Consider the following 19,462-nt stretch of genomic DNA (forward strand, 5'->3'; position numbering starts at 1 on the left):
GGCAAAGGGAAAGCACATGAAGCGGTGGCAGGGAAGGAGGGGAGTGTAGTCTGATGCATGCGTTTCCTCCTCACCTTTTTCAGAGGTCAGACACCAGCCCAGGCTGAGATCAACTACCTGAATAAAGCAAAGTGGCTCGAAATGTACGGGGTGGACATGCATATGGTGAAGGTAAGTGACACGGTCTTTCTGTACCGTTTACACACACATCAAGCACACGTAGGATCCCAAACAGGAAGTGCCCTTGATGAAAGACAGGAAGAGAAAGGAATGTGCATCGCAACATTAGCATATGATAAGATCATAATGTGAGCTCTTTGATGTGTCTTCTTTCTTCTCCCTTCCTGTCTTTTCATCACTTCTGCCCTGCAGGCTCGAGATGGTAACGAGTACAGCCTGGGCCTGACACCCACTGGAGTTCTGGTGTTTGAAGGACAAACTAAGATCGGCCTTTTCTTCTGGTACGTTTCATTCGGACCTAATTCACTTTTTTTTTTTTTTTTCTTTTCATGCTTTATAGACATAATATTTTGTCCTGCCTTCCTGTGTGACTGTCTTAGGCCCAAGATCACTCGTCTGGATTTCAAGAAGAGCAAACTGACGCTTGTGGTCGTGGAGGATGATGATCAGGTGATCACGAGCGCACACACACGATGCACACATGACGGGCAGCAGACCGTGGAGAATACGGAGTAGACGGGCAGTATCTTCTTAATGTTAATAGAAACAAAGTAAAACCAGGTGTAAAAAAAAAAGAAGTTTAACTCCTGTGCTTACAAGACTAAATTAAATTCAAAATATAGATAAAATGTCTAACACCTGCAGTGTGATCACATTATTCAGCACATCAGGTGCGAGCAGGTGTTTTTGTGTGTGCGTTAGGCTGCAAAGTCTCCATTACAGTGGCTGTTCTGAGTTTTTCACTCTGAGTCATAATAAACTCAAATAAAACCGAATTAAAAAAAAAAAAAACCTTTAATGAAACTAAACAAAGTGAAAAAAAAATCAAAATGAAATAAGAATAAAAGCTAATTTAACAAAATTCAAACCTTGTATTAACTCTAGTTGCTGCACGTTTGCTCCTGTTTGAATGAGCTTTTATCATTTTTCTCAGCTGGTCTGGTTGAAGTAAATTAGAAAATACCAGACGCTATAAAAGCTAAACTTTGCAGCTGTAACTCTACACTGTTCGATCTCATGAAACTCACTGAACACATCTAATGTGTCAGCTTCCACAAAGAAACACAAATCAGGATGAATTTCAGCATTTTGAGAAAAGTTCATCTTACAGTGTAAAATCATTTTCTAAGACCTTTCAGAAAATTCCAACAAACAACATTTTTTGTTTCTTATCAAAGAAAAATCCCCCCAAAAAACTTTGTTTGATGTTGTTCCCAATCCATATTATAACAGGGAGGTGTGTGTGTGTGTGTGTGTGTGTGTCCGTGTGTCCGTCCCTCGGGTCTTTGACTGAGGTTAATAAAGGAGCCTGCCCCCTCTGGTATTTCTGGTATGCGCCCCCCAAACCTCCCAACACACACACATTCTCGTTTTGTTGTCTTAGCAAGGACATGTAATTGACATAATGCAATGCCTGACCCTAAACCTAATCGTAACCCTGACATTAAAACCACATTTTGAGCATCAAAAAGCTTGTGAGGATCAGCGTGTGTGTCCTCACAAGTATAGTGGAATGCCAGTTTCTGGTCCTTATAAAGACGTCTAAACAGGTACACACGCACACACAGTTTTCACCTCCTAACTCTGTCCTTTAACAAATGTATGCTGTAGTAATGTGATGCGCACACACACACACACTTTGACAGTAAACCCGTCTGCTCGGGTGGAGGAAGTGAAGCAGTCACTTCCCCTCATCTGTCACTCTAAATTTCAGACCATTTTTTTTCTAACAGCTGGCCAGTCTGTTAACTCACGTGACTGTTTTTTGCTGAAACCCCTGTTGTGTAAAGGATGTTGTGTTTTTCCCCCTTGGAGTGGGAGGTTTGGGTGTAGCTTCATGCATGTGTGAAATACCAGAAGTACACCTGAGAATAGATGGAAATGCAGGAACAGTGTGACTGGCACTGGACCGGCTCCAGGTCTTGTAACTGGCTGCAGTGCCAGGCGGGCTTTCATCCACGCCTCTCTGAGAAATCAAATTAATGAGGCAGCACCTGCGCTGGTGGTACAGCCGTTCATTCCTCGCATATCAGGCCCCTTCAGTAAGGAAAGCTCTGACTGTACTCCATCGCAGACGCAAAAAGCTGGAGGTTCGATGACCAAGCAGTCATTCCTATTACACTTCAGTAAGTCTATGCATGGCTAAAGTACATGCGTAGTTGGGGCATGTAATGCAGACGTGGGAAAAATAATCAAAACTTGTTATGCAGTTTTTCCTGCCCCAACTAGTTTTTCTGGTAAAATGCAGGGATTTTAAACTATACTTAAAATATTAGATTCATCATAAAAATTGTAAATAAAAAATAAAGACATCACTGGCTTGTTTGAGTCCTTTTTACCTGCTAGATCACTGCTGCACTTTCAAGTTCTACTCCAGCTGCAGAAGTTCACAATTTGCTCTAATGATGTCAAACCGCTTTAATCGAGTCCAACCCTGTCCCGATTCTCCTCAGGGTAAAGAGCAGGAGCACACCTTTGTCTTCAGGATGGACCACCCCAAGGCCTGTAAGCATCTCTGGAAGTGTGCTGTGGAGCACCACGCTTTCTTTAGGCTGAGAGGACCTGTGGAGAAGAACTCTGCACGCTCTGGATTCATACGCATGGGCTCACGCTTCAGATACAGGTGAGAGATGCACAGCCAGGGCTGTGGTTGTTCAGAGTCTTTGTGTGTATGTGGTCTTAGTCAGTTTTACGTAACCTTACATCCCAGATCATAAAAAATATAATTCCCAAGCTTTTTTAAAAAGGAAATCACAGGATAAAATTAGGATTTTAGCTCTGAGAAATATGGTTGTGGTGGGAGACTCAAACGTAAACTGGGGATTGTGGCAGACTGCTCGAGATTAATATGTCACAAATTAGATGTGTGTGTTTGTCATTGTGCGCCAAGAAGACCGTCTCAGATTGACAAACAGTGCTTAATCACTCTCTATACATGCCAAGTAGCCCATGTGTGTACACACAGATACTTGCAGTGGTACTGACAGGCACTCGGTATCAACATGCTGCAGTAGCAAGCTGCTTCCCAACTGTGTGTTTAAACATTACCCAGTTGGATAAGCTCTGCAGTAATGTTGATTTAACACGGGGGTTGAAGGGGTTTGTTGTTAATGAAAGGTTATCGCCTGGATGCTTTCAGGGTTCAGCAGGGGTCATTGCTGCGCCTGTTTTTGCCACAGAGCATCGTTAAGAAAGAAATGTTTGTTGGGAACAGTTTGCAACTGTAAAGAAATTCTTGTGTTTGCACGATCAGCGGCAAGACTGAATACCAGACAACAAAGGCCAGCAAAGCAAGGCGCTCGGCATCATTTGAGAGGAGACCGAGCAGACGCTACTCGAGAAGAACCATGCACAGCAGAGGTGAGCCTGAAACGTGACAGTCAGCATTAACACTCACGGGAACAAATATTCATGGAAGCATGCATCACAACATCAGGGGAAAATATTTTATAGTAGAAAGTATTCTTGTGACGTTTTTCCTGTCAGTTTAACTTCTGAAAATTAAAAACACTGACTGATTGGCCACAAAGGATTTCACCTGTGAGTTGAATGAATAAGAGCTGAAGTAGCTGGGAAGGCTTGCACCTGTGCATACAAGGTCCCCCTATGTGCACTGCGTGCCGAGCCGTGCAGTCAGGAACACTGTACGCTTGGGACACAAATGAACAGAGCTTTAGAAATCCTCTACTCCTTGTGTAAAAAGCATACGATGACCTGCTTGCCCCACTTAGGCAGAGCTACGAGCACTCCTCATCACCCGAGCAGTGCCCCCTGGATTAGCTATGTGAAGGCTAACGTAGTCTCCAAGATGAGCATCATGCCAGGGGGCCTTTGTGTTGCAGGGTCAGGAAAAACCGGTTCGTACTGGAGGAAGGATGGAAGGAGAGGTCCTTGAAGAAAAGCTGCCCAGAGTACAGAGTAGCTCACCTTTAAGGGGGATCTTACAGAACATAAGTAACCTGCTGTAACCTCACGAGCCCCTCCCTAAACTATAACACAGGCACACCATGCACCAGTGTAAATGCTGGACATAGCCTCGACCCTTCGTGCAGCCTACACTGTAGCTTTACTTGTGTTAAACTCAAAGACGCTTCTGCAAAGAAATGACTTCAGGGTCTAAATGTTGGTTCAGCATGAACAAGAGTAAAAACAGTCACGTCTGCTGTAAACAAACAGCATTATTCATGTGGACACAGTTCTTAATGTGTTTTCTTTGCTTTTCCAGGACCGTTCAACCCACCAGAGTGAGTACAGAGATGTATAAATGTGTTCTTGTACATTTAAGATACTTTATTTGTCTTTTTTGTGACCATTTTCACATTAATTTATGTAAATGTTATGTCTCATTTATTGATTGTACGGGGGCTTTCGTTCTGAACATCCATACTGGGTCACATGATATAAATTTATCCGAGTATTTTCACTGTTTTCGGGTTAATCATCAGGTTGAGCTATGATCTCGATACAGAGCCTTTTGTTACAGGTGTGTGTGTGTGTGTGTGTGTGGGCTAAGACGTGATGTCAGCTGTAGCTTTAAGCTGTCGTGGGAACTGAGCTGCTGAGTCAAAGCATTTATGATAAATGAGACTACATTACAGCTCATTAGACTGCACTTTTTTTTTAAAGCTGTGTCCAAGACTTGCTGTCTTAATTATGTATGAGGGTTTTCAAATTGCCTCAGGGCAGACGTTAAATTAAAACTTAATTAAGACAACTTTTATGTTTTCATTGTTCCAAAATGTGCCGCATGTGTCCTGGCCTGCAGGCTCGAAGCTCCACGAACACTTTGCCACCAATGATGGTCGCTCACCCAAATTTGCAAGACTTGAAAACTTTATTCTTATTTCTTAAATGTTCTTAGCGTTTTTTGTTTTTGTCTGTCATTTCAGTTACTTGCAGTGTAAAACCAAATAACCTGTATTAAGAATGCTTGAGCAGAGCTGTTTGCTCTTCAAATAAAATCTGTTTCTTTCTCTTAGGGCTCTTTCCTCAGGCAACGGAGTCAATTCCAGCAAAGACAGAAAGGTGAGGAGAAAAGCTGCTGTTTAATTTCTCCACTGTTATCTGGGGAAAGAGAAGAGCAGTGAAACACAGCATCAGGTTTAGATGTTATCACTGAGAGAACAAATGAAGTCATTTTAATATCCCCAGGTTTAATCATCCGTTCAGCCATATCTGTGGATGTGTAGCTTTAACTTGTTTGCTCTGCGCTCCTCCAGGTGACCCCCAGCAGGAGTGCATGGGCAGCCATGCCCGTGGTCAGCCCGGTCGCTGCTTCTGCCTGTGGACCGATTGAGATCGAGGCTCTGCCCAGGAGTCCTGGGGGAGAAAAAAGAAGGTTGGTGCCTGCACATTTAAAGACTCCTCTAGATCTTTAATTTTTTGAGCTCGTCTTTCTCCCTGACGAGCATTTTAGAAAAGTGAATCAGGATTTTAAAGTTGATTCCTTATTTTTGAATGTCGCTGACGACTTACAGCTGCTCATTGCTGTATGAAAGAAAGATGCAGGAAGACGCACAGCAAAAAGATTTGGGTTAAAAATAAGGGAAGGCCACCCGATTCCTTTTAAATGTTTTGACTGTTTCCTGATTGTTGATTGGATAAAAAACAGGCCATGATACTGGCCTCATCGTGCTGCGAGTCCCTTTGTGTGAGAATATTTTTTTCATGTGAGACCGCGAGTATGGAACGACCCCGGAGTGGACAGGACGTGGATATTCAGTTTTTATCTTTCTACTGTATTTTTTTTAATCCCGTCATTCAGCCTCTGAGTGATGTGTAAATAATTTCAGGCTTTTTTCTGATTTGATCTGTTATTTATGGATTTATTTTGTGCGTGTGTGTGTGACTGAACACAAATGTGCATTTGCATGAATGTATGTAAGCATCCAGCTTTGTTATAAACCTCCCGTGTTTCCTTGTGTGTTCCAGTATGATTATGTACTGAGGATAATTGTCTGGCAGCACGCTGGTAGGTACAGTCAGACTGAACATGCTCTCGCTTTAACCAATCATTCGCTGTGCACTATCGGCTTTGAGACTGCGGCTTTGGAAATGGGTTTTCTTGCACCGAACAGACAGCAATTCGCCGCCTTTTGCTGTTTGTTCCCTTTTGATCAGCATGGAATGCAGCAAATCGGTGCTGGGAATGGTGTTGTGATTTGGCTGCTGTGCGGGAATCGGCGATGTGATTTCAGCTTTGGATCTATTCTCTTTGATACTGTTGGTGCTTTGTAGTGTGTAGGTATCCTTGCTTTTTTTTTCTACTGATGTCATTCTGAGCATCCTGTGAACCACCAACCTCATACTGGAAAACTTTAAGGAAAGTATCAGAACCACAGCTGTGCGTGAATCGGTGTTTATTTACAGATCTGTCAGATATATCATATCGTATCCCCAGAAGAGACCTCGGCTTTTATACGAGGATTTCCCAGCATAAACGTGAATGTTTCTGACCCGAACGCGGGTCAGAAACATTCACGCGCTCATTTGGATTTGCAGCTCGGGCTGAAACCATTTCTGCTCAGCTTCCTGTCACGTCTGTGGTGCACTGGCTCATTTTTGTTTTTAGACTTAAACAATAATCCTGGCTCACGTCCTGTGAATGTGGCTTAATGAGTCATTTGTACCCTCGGCTAAAGAGATTCAGAGCAGTTTACCAATTAGTTTACCATTGTGGTAAATGATGCCCAGTAGGGAAAAAACTTAATTGTCCTTTAAATTGACATAAGACGATCTTAAATCAGGCCAAAGCATTTACATGGCCTCAGTCTACAGACTGCAAATACCTGAAATGAGTTTATGTAATCATTTATTCATTCACTCGATTTTTCATAAAAATCTCAGCATTCCTGCTCTCACATAGATTAAAATGCTGCTGTTACACATTTCCTGTTTTTACCCCTCAGCCATAAAAGGCTGATCGGGTATTGGCGTCACCCACTGGCCGGGCGGCGTGGAAGCCCAAGTTTGTGAATGTGATAACTCGAGAATGAGGCGACGTAGGATTGTGATACCGTAAGCCCCTGTACTGAGGGGCTGAGGTAGAGCACCGACTGCCTCCAGTAGTTTTAGAGCTTTTAGGAAAGATTACGTTTACGTCTGATGTTGTTTCAGCGACACGTACGGGCCGGCGATGCTGTGTTCTTGAGGCGATGCTGTCGAGCCTTCAGGGACTTCATTAAAAATGTTTCATCAGCCTAAGATCTTAAACCGAGATGACCTCAGTCTGTTTATAACCGACTGAGTGGACACGAGGAGGATGCTTTGACAGTGACATTGTTACATCACTAATGCTTTCGACTAATCCCCCGTGCTCTTTCCTTTCTCCTCTCCAGCTGTGCTTTCTCTCTCGCTTTGAAATCAATGGGGTTTTGGGTTTTTGCATGGACCCCACCCCACCCCCCATTAACCCGCCTGATAACATGAACAGTCAACAGAGAAATAAGTTGATTTTAAACTGTGATACAGACATTATAGTCTAGATTATATATAACAGGCAGAACTTCTAAAACCAACTTTATTCAGAACAACAACGCACACATAACATCGCCGTTCAGCATAAAAACACATAACACATATTATTTGTAAGGATTCGAGTGTTATAAAAATCCCCAAATGCTTTATAGATGCCGACAGTTTTGATATCTTGGGCAGTTTATATGGTGTCATCCAGATTCATTAACATGCATACATACGCTATGATCATCTCTGTGACATGTATGTAAAATAAATAAGACTAATCATCAGTGGCAGCAGATTAGAAAAGCCTTGATGTTATGGTGAGAGTGGAAACATTGGGGAGTATTTCAGGCGAGCGTAACAGCAAAAAACAAAGTGAAATTAAAATGTGAGAAATACTAATTTAAAAATAACGACTGAAATTTCTACAAACTTTTAAAAAAAGGCGTTAATGAGCCCACGGTGACATCATCAGTGTCCCATACTGCCATGTGTCTTTAAAGGTTGCCCCCTCCCTGACCCTTATTCAGTCCTGTAAGCTGTTTTACTTCTCTGAACGTTATCGTAAGTGTTAGTGGGTCGGTCTCAGCTCAGTCTCTTTGGAAACAATGTAACGATTTAAAAAACATAAAATGAAAAATACAAATCAAATCTGTTGCTAAACACTGCACGCAAAACCTAAAGGTCATTGGAAGTTCACCCACTTATCATCCCGTACCATCAAGTCAGTCCCAGTTTGGACTCAAACTCCCAGGAGACCCGTCGCGGATAAAAGCTTCTGCTCAGGAATATATAAACAGTATGAACATGGATTTGACATGAGCTATCAAACATCAGCCCCTAGAGGTGCAAAGCTGGGTCACCGATGCCCCAGAGACGTCCAGTCACTTCACTTAAGTGTTTATGTGACAGCACATGTCACACCACACTTCAGTGCACGCTGGCAGACGTGTTGCAATAAGCTGGATGGCATACTCCTGACACCGCAGAGCTCGTCACGCAAACCCGCGTCTTACTCGTTTATCCAGAATGATTTATGCCCATCAGAGCAGCTGCTTTTGTCACTGAATAAATGGTAACATATTTACACAACTTGTCACAGTTATTACACACTCTCCTACGTTCATGTTATCAGCCTCCTGCTGCCTTCTTTATTCCCTTTCTTTTCTTTTAACCATCTTCTTCTTCTGCACAATAATTGCTTTCCTCCCAGTCTCACTCTTTACTTCACCTCACACACCCTGTATCTTCACTACCTCATCACCTTCCCTTTGTCACTCTTTCACTGCCACCCTGTTGTCCTCAGGTGTCCTCTTCCCTCCATCCTCCCCGCTCTTTTTCATCAAGGTTCCCCAAACGGAGTGGGACAGATCCGACCAGCTGGCCGCCGTCTCACCAGCTGTACCGGCGCGAACTGGTCTGCACGCTAATGAATGGGAAAGGCTCAGCAGTGAAGTGACTCGCCTCGCCTAGTGCAAATGTACAGATTTGTGATTAAGTGAAGCGTTCCTCAGCAGAAGTCTAACACTACCCACATCCCCCCCTTTCCCTTCAGTCCATCTCTGCACCTCATGCCTCTGCTCCTTGACCTTTGGCTCAGTGACAGTTTTGAAAAGATAACTTCCCATTGCTCCTTTCCCTCTGCTTCCTTGGCCTCTCCTTTCTGTCCTCCTCCCCCCTCTTTTTTTTTTCCTCCTCCTGACCTTCATGCCAAACCTCAGGGGGGAGGCTGGCAGGCAGGGGTGAGATGGTATCAGGCTCAGTTTTGTGAATTCAATTCCAGTCTTGACTCTGTGAGGAAACAGCAGGTCAGAGGTTCTGGGGGATTTAGGCTGGTCCTCTTCTGCTCCTTTCCCCCCCTCAGTCTCAGAAACAATTTCCTGTGTTTGTAATATTTCACACACTACTGCTGTGTTTAAATTCAGTTAAACATTTTTATAAATGAAATGAATTCGATTTTTTTTTTTAAAGTGAATCTGTTCTTGCATTTCTGCTGCTCTGTTTAAAAGGGAGTTGGATAAGAGGGTGGGTGTCGTTCACCTGTAGGCAGATTAGTCTGAAAGGGTTTTAGCTGTAGGTGAAAAATGAAGCTAACGGTTCACCATGTCTATTTCCAAATAATGTCTGGATTAGTTAAATTCTGTTTGAAGGTTTTATTGTTGTCTAATCATATTTTATTTTGAGCTTCTGTGAAAGCTTCTGAAATGAACCCGATGCTGCCTCCCCATTCAACTTCTAGCAGGAGATCGAGCTAGAATAATGCATTGAAACGTGCTGCAGTACAGTAACGTCTACCTGCGAGCATGCCACAGTTAAATGCTGAATAATCACGTAAATAATTCAAATGCACTGATCTTACATGGTAATTACACTGTTTATTGCACATCTCAACCAAATGAAGATAAATATGTAATATTACGTAGTTAATTGTTTACAACATGACCAAAGCGTTTGTCTTTAGAAACTGTGTTCGATTTTAAATCAAAGCAGGATAGTTTTAAATAAAGTTAGTTGTATTTCAGATCAGTCTTATTTTGAAATGATGAAATCAGAAAAGGCTCCAACTTTGGATGTTTGTTAGAAATATTTTATTTAACACGGTCACAACTTTGTCATTCTATGTTCAATTGTTTTAAGCCAATTAAAAAAGCTAATAAATACACATTGGAAGTAAGTCGTACATTTACGTTCTCACCTTTGCTTTAGAATATAGTGCAAAGAATATTTTGTCTGTAATGTGATAAAGTTTGTGTTTTCGGTTTGGAACAAATCAACTTATCATTAGGGCTGCCACGATTAGTCGACTAGTCACGATTACGTCGACTATCAAAATCGTCGACGACTGATTTAATAGTCGACGCGTCGTTTGAAGCTTTGTAAGATCGCAAAAGACGCAGGAATAAGTAGTAGGATTTAAGAGTGTAATAACGGACTGAAACAGAAGATGGCAGCACTGCATGTACAAGGATGCCAGCTGCCGTTAAACCCCGACGAAGAAGAAGCTGTGTCCCAGAATTCATAGCGCGGCCCTGCTCAGTTTCCAACAATGGCGGCAGCTAGTTAGTTTTAATATTACTCTTATTATTCTTTCTGGGTCACAAAAACGGTTAGCATATTTTCAGGCAAGAATGTAGCTGTGTAAACCTCAAATATCTGCTCAGTTTATCAAGACACCGCATATTTTCAAAAGCGCTCCGACGTTTTCGGAGACGTCTGTTACCCACTAGCTCGATAGCTAGCCGGGGGCTAGGCTCACTAGCGCCGTGAGAACACCGGACTCCCGGCAAATCGTTTTCAAACCCACCGCCGTCTTTCACTTCTCAGGTTAAACATGATATATAAGTCACTTAGATAACTTAAAAATGTTGTTTGCCTTTTTTTCAGTATTTTATTTGTTCCTGAGTAAATCAGTTTCTCTGAGATTAAAGTTATAGTTTTTACACAGCTGAATAAACGTCAAGCAGACAGCTGATTATCAGAAGTGTGAGATGCTGGAGAATTTACTCCGGTGTCCTGTTATATTTTAGATAGCAAGGAGTTTATTAAACTCCACCGAAACAATCTGCAAATTTCATTAAAATTTAATAAACTATCATCTTGTCTTTATTTTTAGTTAGCACAGACCTTAAACACTTAAAGCTGTAAGCTAATGATAGTTATATAAGAGCAGATGCTGCTGGTGCAATAAACTACGTTTTATGTCCGATGGATGATGATCTGATTAGTCGACTAATCGCAAAAATAATCGGTGACTAGTCGACTATCAAAATAATCGTTTGTGGCAGCCCTACTTATCATCACCCAAAAAGCTCCTCATTGTAAGTCTTCGGCCCAGTTTGATACTTTACATGATACTTTGATACTTACTTTTGTCACGCTGTAATATTCAGTCAAATCCTGGTGATTGTATAATTATGTCGATATATGTGAGTCGTACCGGGTTACTGGATTACGATGTAGGATTTTTCAGTGATCTTGTATCGGATAAACGTGTGCAAACAGATATTTAAAAACGCTGCTTCTGTTGTGGAGGACTGAATAAAGACTAGGGAGTAACCGGTTGCCGGTTTCAGTTCCAGTCGGTGTGCGTCTCCTCGGTGGTACATGCATCTGTCATACTTGCCTTCGTGTCTTATTCCCCACGCGACGGCTCGATTCTCCTCACGGTGGATCTTTTAACATATTTATTGGATTTTTGAGCCCACGTACAAAGAATCGCACTTTTCTTCACATCTTTTTGTGTGTTGTTCTTTAACCCCTGTACTCTCCAGGCAGTATGTTGTAATATACAACATTTGTTATGTTTTACTGTGTCTTCAGGCTACAGAAATATGAGGTAATTACAGAGCTGCTGGAAGAGCTTCTGCTAAGATCCGTGTGTCAAATGTTCTGCTTCAAGCACCTCTAATTCTGAGAATATTACACCGCATTATTTCCTGCTGAAGTTATTTTGTGGGCAGTGTTTTTACCTCCGGAGACATTTTTGAGTGGACTCAAACGTGGTTTCATACTTATGTTGTAAAATACAATCGTTTTATCACATGTCGGCAACGTGACCCTGTAAGTTAACGTTGGTGATGATGCTAACGGTTAATGACTATGGATTACAAGTACAAGTACTTTATGCTTTTCTTTTGGTTTTAGTAATAATTATTTGACATATTATTGGATGTTGGTGTGTTGCTCTTAAACACCTTCTGCTGTATCAGCGCGGATCAGTTCTGTCATCACTGCAGAGTCTGTACATACGTTGTCGAGGTAAGCTGTATGAATCACAATCCTTTTCTTCCAGTTTGTGTTAAAAACCCATAAAACAGCCTCTATTCTCTGTTTTCTCTTTGAATGTATTTATCATTAACCCTTCCATCCACAACTCAGGCTGAATCTGCCATGCTTTCTCTTCTTGTATGTCTCTAGTTTGCCAGTGGTTGCTGACCTAATGGAGACGTGTGTCGACGATGTCCTCAGAGGTCCCGTTGTCCCTGCAGTCACAGCTATCGAGGAGCCCGTACAAGCCGCTGCCTATGCCGGTGCTAGCGTCCCTGCAGAAGATGCGCTGAGTCTCGCTGGTAAGGCTGCAGCGAACTGGCCAATAATTAAAAACTCTCCTTAGAAGCCAGGCTTTAAAGAAAACTGCTGTAAAACAATAAATGTCTGTTTTAAGAGACTGACATAACTGCAGTTTTTGACTCTATAGCCTCATTTTTCACCGTGACGGCTGCCGCCTGGTGCGACCTTACTGACCATTGATTCACTTATATTTTTCTGTTAATGCAAGCAATAGTTACACTCAGCCAACACCGTTATGAAAAAGACCCAGAGCTGACTGTTAATAAACATCAGTGTCCTGAGACGAGACGATCACTTGCTAACTATATAAATAAAGCGAAGATAACTCTGTTTGTTTGTCTTTCTGTGTTCATGTGCGGCGACTCAGAAGCAGCAGCTCGTCTGAAGCAGCTGGAGTTGGAGAGCAGTCCGCTTCTCGCTGCGCCGAGAAATAACATGAACGTCAACGTGGCCATGAACAACCAGGCGAGTGTTTGTTATTTCCTCTAAAATCAGACTCTGCTTGCTTTGATGGAGACCAGCAGCACTTCTGTGTAGTTCACTGGCAGTTCAGCATAAACAAACACATGTGCGGCACAGCGTGATGAAGCCTCTGTGACATCTGACCCAACAGGACGATGTGGTGAAGCTCACAGAGAAGTGCGGGCTGAACAGTGCGGGCAGCAGTCCATGCGTGACTCCGCTGCGCACCCCGGAGGATCTGAAGAGTAACATCCTGAAGGCTCAAGCCGAGGCGGCCGCGCTCAAGGTGCGCAACAGACCGGGGGGTGAAAAAGAGGGCCCTCCGATGTACTCTGATTCTGCTTATCCATCAGAGTGAAAGCCTCATCAGCTGAGCGGTCTTTAGCTAAGCCTTCAGTATTTTGTAGCCTTTTGTTTTTAAACACATTTAAATCAAAACAGCTAAAGTGACGTTTTGATTCATGTGTGTGAGCCCTCTCCTCATAAACGCCTGTTTGCTGTGTGCAGGGGGCTTTGGAGGAACACGCTGTGATGCTCGGAGATAAAAACTGTAACCTGCAGGAGGCTTCTGCGAGGTACGTTTTCACTCACCTGCACTTTCAGGAATATGATAACTTCTTATGTTCAGCTTCAGAATCAAAGAAAATAGAATCACGTTTCCACTCAGACTGTTATTTAACCCTTTAGGATCTTTGCATTAAGCAGCTCTTCAGAGCGCACCGTGCTATCGGCACAGGGCACACTGTCACCGCGCCTCATTGTCTTGAAACTCGGCCTTCGTTCCTTCATCTTACTGAGTCATGCCAACTGTCAGTGCTTCATCCCAGCCAATCACAGCGCTCGCTGCTGCTCGAGCTGATTAACCTCTTGAATATTTATAAGGATTATTAGCATAGCTCACAACGTTACGTCAGCCGCAGCTCGGCAGCGCTCCACAGAATGACAAACGAGTCCACGACGGCTCGTAACCGAAGCAGCAAGCGACTCACGCTGGAGAATAAACAACGTTGGATTTGGCAGATTCTGTTGTTGACGGTTTTAGCAAATGTTTTCCGTTTGCATGTTGTTCTAAAAGCATTTCTACTGAAACTCATAATAATGAAACCTGTTTAAAAGTAATTTGTTTACTCATGTAGTCGGAGAAGTTTGACCTCCTGTCTTTCTGTGGTAACCACAGTGAATGTTTTATGCAGGAATAAGCGTTATGTGTGTCTCTCTGCCAGGTTGAAGGTGCAGTAACTCGTCTCTTTGTGTTAGCAGCCGCCCTGACGTCCAGGACACCTGGGACCTGCTGAAGCCACCATCCTCCCTGGTCTCATCTGCAGGCGCCAGGTGAGCCTTTGTTTAGAAAAACAAAACATTACTGTGGTTTGTACTTCGTTGCATCAGATCTCTCACACGTTATAGTTAAGGCCTTGACAAAGACCAGTGACAAAGTGTCCTGGCTTTGTAGGTTGATTGAAGTTAAGGTAAAGAGTTTGATTTTTCATAGTTAGCAAAAGGTGATTTGTTTTCAAGAATGTGTTAAGGTAAGCTTAACACAAAACATGTTGCACATTTAGATCAAATGGTTTAAAATAATGTTAACAGAGATGCATGTAAAGTCCTGCATCAGCCAAACAGGCAGTGAAACATTAATGGGGCAGATTAAAGTCCTTATAGTGTTTGCTGACATCTGCTGGTGTGTTTGAGTAATGCATTCGTGCATGTGTGTGTCTGTGTGTCGGCCCGGGTGTGTTAAATCACATGACTTGAGTTCTGCCTGGATACTGCTGCCGTCTCTGCAGAGAGTGACACATAAAAGCAGACGCACAGTTAGCTGTGCTGTGTGAGTTTGTGCTCTTAAAATTTGAGTTTAAAAGTGGCGAAACTGTCTTTGCTGGTTTTGGTGACTCGCAGTGTTAAAAGTTGTTAAAAGTACGCGGTCACATGCTTGTGTGATACCATTTCTTCTCCTGTTTTCAGCGCTGAGAGATTGGCTGAAGATTTAAAAGCTTCTGTTCCCAAAAAGTCCTCCGAGTCGACCAGTGAAGCCCCGGCACCAAAGGTAACGTGACTGCACGCTCACAGGTAATGACTACTGTTGTGCTTTACACTCACCAGCCACTTCTTTAGGCACAGCTTGCTAGTATCAGACTGGGGGATTTGAGTTCAGTGAACTCGTCATCAGGTTCATGAAGTCAGTCTGAAACTTTTGTGGTGTTGTGCGTTGTCCTGCTGACACGCTGTGGTCATGTGGGGATGGATGCGGTCAGCATACTGAGCCCCCACCACCACCATCACACAACCAACAGCCTGAACGTGTTGGATGCACCAAATTCTGATCCTACCATCTAAATATCATAAATGGAAACCTGCCAGACCAGGCAAGCTACATTTAGCATATGTAGCCTGAGTTTGCTGTTCTTAGCTGACTAGCATGGCACCCCATTCTGCTTCAGGCTTTAATCTGCTGTGTTCTGCATAAACTCTGCAAATGGCTGTGTGGGAAAAATTTCAGCTACGTTCAGAGTCACTTACATCACCTCCCGATGCTCATTTTGAACCTCAGCAGGTCGTCTTTCTCATCTACATGCCCAAATGCATAAAGTTGCTGCCATCTGATTGGTTCATTAGATATTTTCATTAACAAGCAGGTGAGGTGGGTTGTGAGTGCATCTTGATTACTCTGTGAAAGTAGGTTCAGTCTTCAGTGTGATGTAATTGGTAACAATAGCAGGTCGTCCACTTGATCCCGGACTGCTCCAGTCTGATGCCAAAGTATCCTTGAGCAAGAAACTGAAGCGAGTTGTTCTGAGATGCATTCATCTGATTGTGAATGTGTGAATAAAACACTTTGCGTGAGTAGAGTTTATTTACCCTTCAATCTGTGCCTACGCAGCCCGGTGTTTGCGTGTGACTAACACAGGAAGTAGACGGTTTCTTTAGTGCCTGCGTGTGCTAATAAAGAGTGTTTGCATCACGCTGCAGGTTAAAGCAGAGGAGGTCGACCTGCAAAGCGCCGCCCCACTTTCTGACAACCTTATTGACTTCACTGATCCAGCTCCTGTGGTAAGAATTACTGCACTGTGTCCTGAATAATCTGCAGTGAAACTCCCACTGCATGTGTGTGGGTTAAAGTAGACCTTTAGCGTGGATGCTAACATTCTTCTGATGTTGTTGTAGCTCCCACCGGTGCAGCCGACCAAACCTCTCATCACACCGCGCTGGATCGTCCCCACAACCGCTGTGAGTTTATCAGCCTCACTTTTTAAAAGTTCACCTGTTTATGTTTTTTCCAGGTTTGGCTGTGAAATGTTAAAATGTTTTAGAAGCTGTTTTAACTGCATTCATTGTTCTGAACCACGAGGCTTTGGACTTCTCTGCACTTCCATAGTCGCTGTGCAGTTTGGCTAATGTAGAGGCGCTGTAGACACTGACCTCCGACCTTCTCCTTCACCCCCTTCTCACGCAGCCTCCCGGCGCCTTTACTAACGGCCTGCTCGACCTTGACCCCCCGCCTAAGGTCAACCCTCTTCTCCCTTCAGATGGGGGAGCATCCCTCACCTCAGCCCTCCCTCACCTCACTCACACACGTAACGCCGTCTCCACCCTCTCCACCAGGTAAAAGTGTTTGCATTTTGAACCCAAAGTTTGTTTTTTACATCGCAGCCGTCGCTGAAGAGCACGAAACGTCTCCTCCTCACTTCACTGAGCCTGAAGTTTCAGAAGAGAACATCCCTGAGAGTTTAACAGGAATCGTTAAGAGCATTTTGTTTGTGGAGGAAGAGACAGCAAAGCAAATTAGTTATTTTTCAGGTCCTTTATGCACAGCTTTTTCTTAGTTTTTTATGATTTTGTTTGTGAATGAATCAGTATTAAACAATCAGAAATGAAAAACAATACTGAACAGCAGAACTTGAACACATGCTTGAGCTGAAAGCAGGTGTTTCAGTGACAGCAAGTCAGAACATCACAAATCAAACTTTCTGTGAGGATCTCTGAGTTCAAGCAGACGTCTCATTCACGCCTCAGTTCTTCAAAAGTTGTGATTAGAAGAGTCTGAAGGATACGACTCTTTAACCTCGTAATGTGACGGTGTGTCTGGTTCTTTTATGTTTTCCTTACATCGAGCCAGATTTTTAAATCACCAAACTGAGCTCAAGATCACATTTGTGCTTTGTCACCTGTAAATAGCGATGGAGCTGGTTTCACTTTGTCAGACTCTAAAAACACGGCTGGACGTTTTAGCGTTTTCATGCAGGTCGAATGAGAAATTTATTGAAAAATAAAAGCTGCAGTCAGAAAAACCCAAAAAACCCACAGAAGGCAAATATACGGAAGAGGATTAGTGCCACCGAAAATTCTGTTGCAGAATTCTGAGAAAAAGTCAGAATTCTGACTTCAATTCTGGAAACGAAGAAGAAAAAAGACGTTTTTTTCCATACAAATAAAAGGACGAGTGATTTTTATTTTCTTTCTTTTGTTTTGTGTGTACAGTAGCTTAAATATATGTATTGGAGCCTTGCATTTTGTTTTCCATACAGGAAGTCATTTCTGATTCATAGGTTTATACATACAGGTTCGAGCCCCGGCTCGGACAGTCTCGTCGTTGTGTCCTTGGGCGAGACACTTCACCCGTTGCCTACTAGTGGTGGTCAGAGGGCCCGGTGGCGCCAGTGTCCGGCAGCCTCGCCTCTGTCAGTGCGCCCCAGGGCGGCTGTGGCTACAATGTAGCTGCCATCACCAGTGTGTGAATGTGTGAATGTCTGGATGACTGGATGTGTAAAGCGCTTTGGGGTCCTTAGGGACGAGTAAAGCGCTGTACAAATACAGGCCATTTACCATCAAATCTGGGCTTTCAATGTCACTTTTTTTTCTCCAGTGTTTCGAAGCTCCTACGAGGTCGTAAGTGTGAGATATGGACGGTTTATAGAAGCCTGACTGCTAACCATGTGACCTTAACTTCTCGGCCATTTTGGACACACAACAATGTAAATTCAGTGCATAACATTTTATTTTACTGTTGATCGAATGAGGTAAAATTATAAAGCTATTATTAAGTTGTCGCAGGTTGTCAGACTGCAGCGTGTTCGCATTTTAGCAATTTCTTTCAAACTTACGACTCTTAAAACTGGTTCCTGCACACAAACGTTTTCTCTTTTCTGAGGCAGTAATTTGACCGTCTCTTCCACTCCTTCGTCCACAGCACTGTGGCTCAGCCGCCAGCCTCAGAGGATGGAGCCAAACCCAGAGGTCTCTTGACCACTGAGCTCTGATGAAGAAACGAGCGGCCGCCATCACGCTCTTCATCTTCCCGCCTGGTTTCCCGCTTCACCCGCTCACCCACCCGCACGCAGGCCGGCCGAGTCTGAAAACGCAAAAGAAGAGGCAGCTTGCAAACCGCCGCGACCACAACCGTAGCTACACAGATCAGCAATATGAAGTACTTTTTTTTTTTTTTTTAATGATCTCATGGCGTCGAGCTTAGTCTTTGTAAGATGGTGTATACAAACATTTTAGCCTCAGTATTAAGAAAACCTTATTTTTAATCTCCTGTTTGTGCACCACGTTAGTAACCTGCCATTACAGAGTCCATCCAGTCACCCAAAGCGCTGTCGGCAGCATCTCTGCCTGCTTTGAGACTCTGGTGGAAGCTCTCGCCCTGGTTCTGAGTTTAAGCACCGGCAGTGCAAACCGCTGGATCTCTGAGCTTTCCTCTGGGAAGCTGCTGAACGACACTGGATGATGGACGCACGAGATATGAAGAGCTTGAAGTGTTCGAATATAAGAGATCACGCAGTGCAGCGCGTTTAAACCCGCTAACGCTACATGATGTAGCCACTGGATCTGGAAACGTCACTGGATTACCTTCAAACACTGGACCTTCAGCTGATTTTTATTTTTTCCCACATTAGATGATGATGATGATGTTTTTAGTTTTTCAGCTGATTTTTTTATTTTATGATCCTGTTCCTGCTCTTTGTAGCTGTCGATGCTTTTAAATGCCCCCCCCCACCACCACCACCACCATCATGAGGACTTCCTGTTTTGATTCCGATCACATCTTATAATGTAAATTTGAATCCACACTTTTACCCCACTCTCGTTCCTGCTCACTCATCATTAAACTTTTAGCTCCTGTGATCGCTGGACTGCGTGGTGGGAGATGTGTCCGGGTATCTGACTGGATTGGACTCTCCAACATGTCGTAGCTGTTACTTTGCCTTATGTACATGAATGTGCTCTACATGTCTGATGGGGAAATGCTGGAGATGCCACTCGTACGTCACCTTTGCTGGAATCGTTT

The 19,462-nt window shown here is 43.4% G+C and overlaps 1 protein-coding gene across 1 annotated transcript in view; it reads left to right on the plus strand.

Annotated features, from left to right (window-relative positions):
- epb41l5 (erythrocyte membrane protein band 4.1 like 5) overlaps positions 1–19,061 on the plus strand; it is a 36,300-nt gene extending 17,239 nt beyond the window's left edge. The window contains exons 9-26 of the mRNA XM_085374214.1: positions 84–171; positions 373–461; positions 561–630; positions 2,634–2,803; positions 3,434–3,540; positions 4,406–4,424; positions 5,160–5,205; positions 5,400–5,518; positions 12,559–12,710; positions 13,079–13,176; positions 13,325–13,459; positions 13,681–13,748; positions 14,434–14,505; positions 15,139–15,220; positions 16,144–16,224; positions 16,339–16,401; positions 16,628–16,776; positions 18,362–19,061. Of these exons, the coding sequence (XP_085230340.1) occupies positions 84–171; positions 373–461; positions 561–630; positions 2,634–2,803; positions 3,434–3,540; positions 4,406–4,424; positions 5,160–5,205; positions 5,400–5,518; positions 12,559–12,710; positions 13,079–13,176; positions 13,325–13,459; positions 13,681–13,748; positions 14,434–14,505; positions 15,139–15,220; positions 16,144–16,224; positions 16,339–16,401; positions 16,628–16,776; positions 18,362–18,431 (1,678 nt within the window). The 3' untranslated portion in view covers positions 18,432–19,061. The remainder of the gene's footprint in view (positions 1–83; positions 172–372; positions 462–560; positions 631–2,633; positions 2,804–3,433; positions 3,541–4,405; positions 4,425–5,159; positions 5,206–5,399; positions 5,519–12,558; positions 12,711–13,078; positions 13,177–13,324; positions 13,460–13,680; positions 13,749–14,433; positions 14,506–15,138; positions 15,221–16,143; positions 16,225–16,338; positions 16,402–16,627; positions 16,777–18,361) is intronic.
- The last annotated feature ends 401 nt before the right edge of the window (positions 19,062–19,462 follow it).

This window comes from Diplotaxodon limnothrissa, linkage group LG16, assembly GCF_057381915.1.
Source record: "Diplotaxodon limnothrissa isolate DT_005_m linkage group LG16, D_limnothrissa_male_GT1.1, whole genome shotgun sequence".
NCBI classification, from domain to species: Eukaryota; Metazoa; Chordata; class Actinopteri; order Cichliformes; family Cichlidae; genus Diplotaxodon; species Diplotaxodon limnothrissa.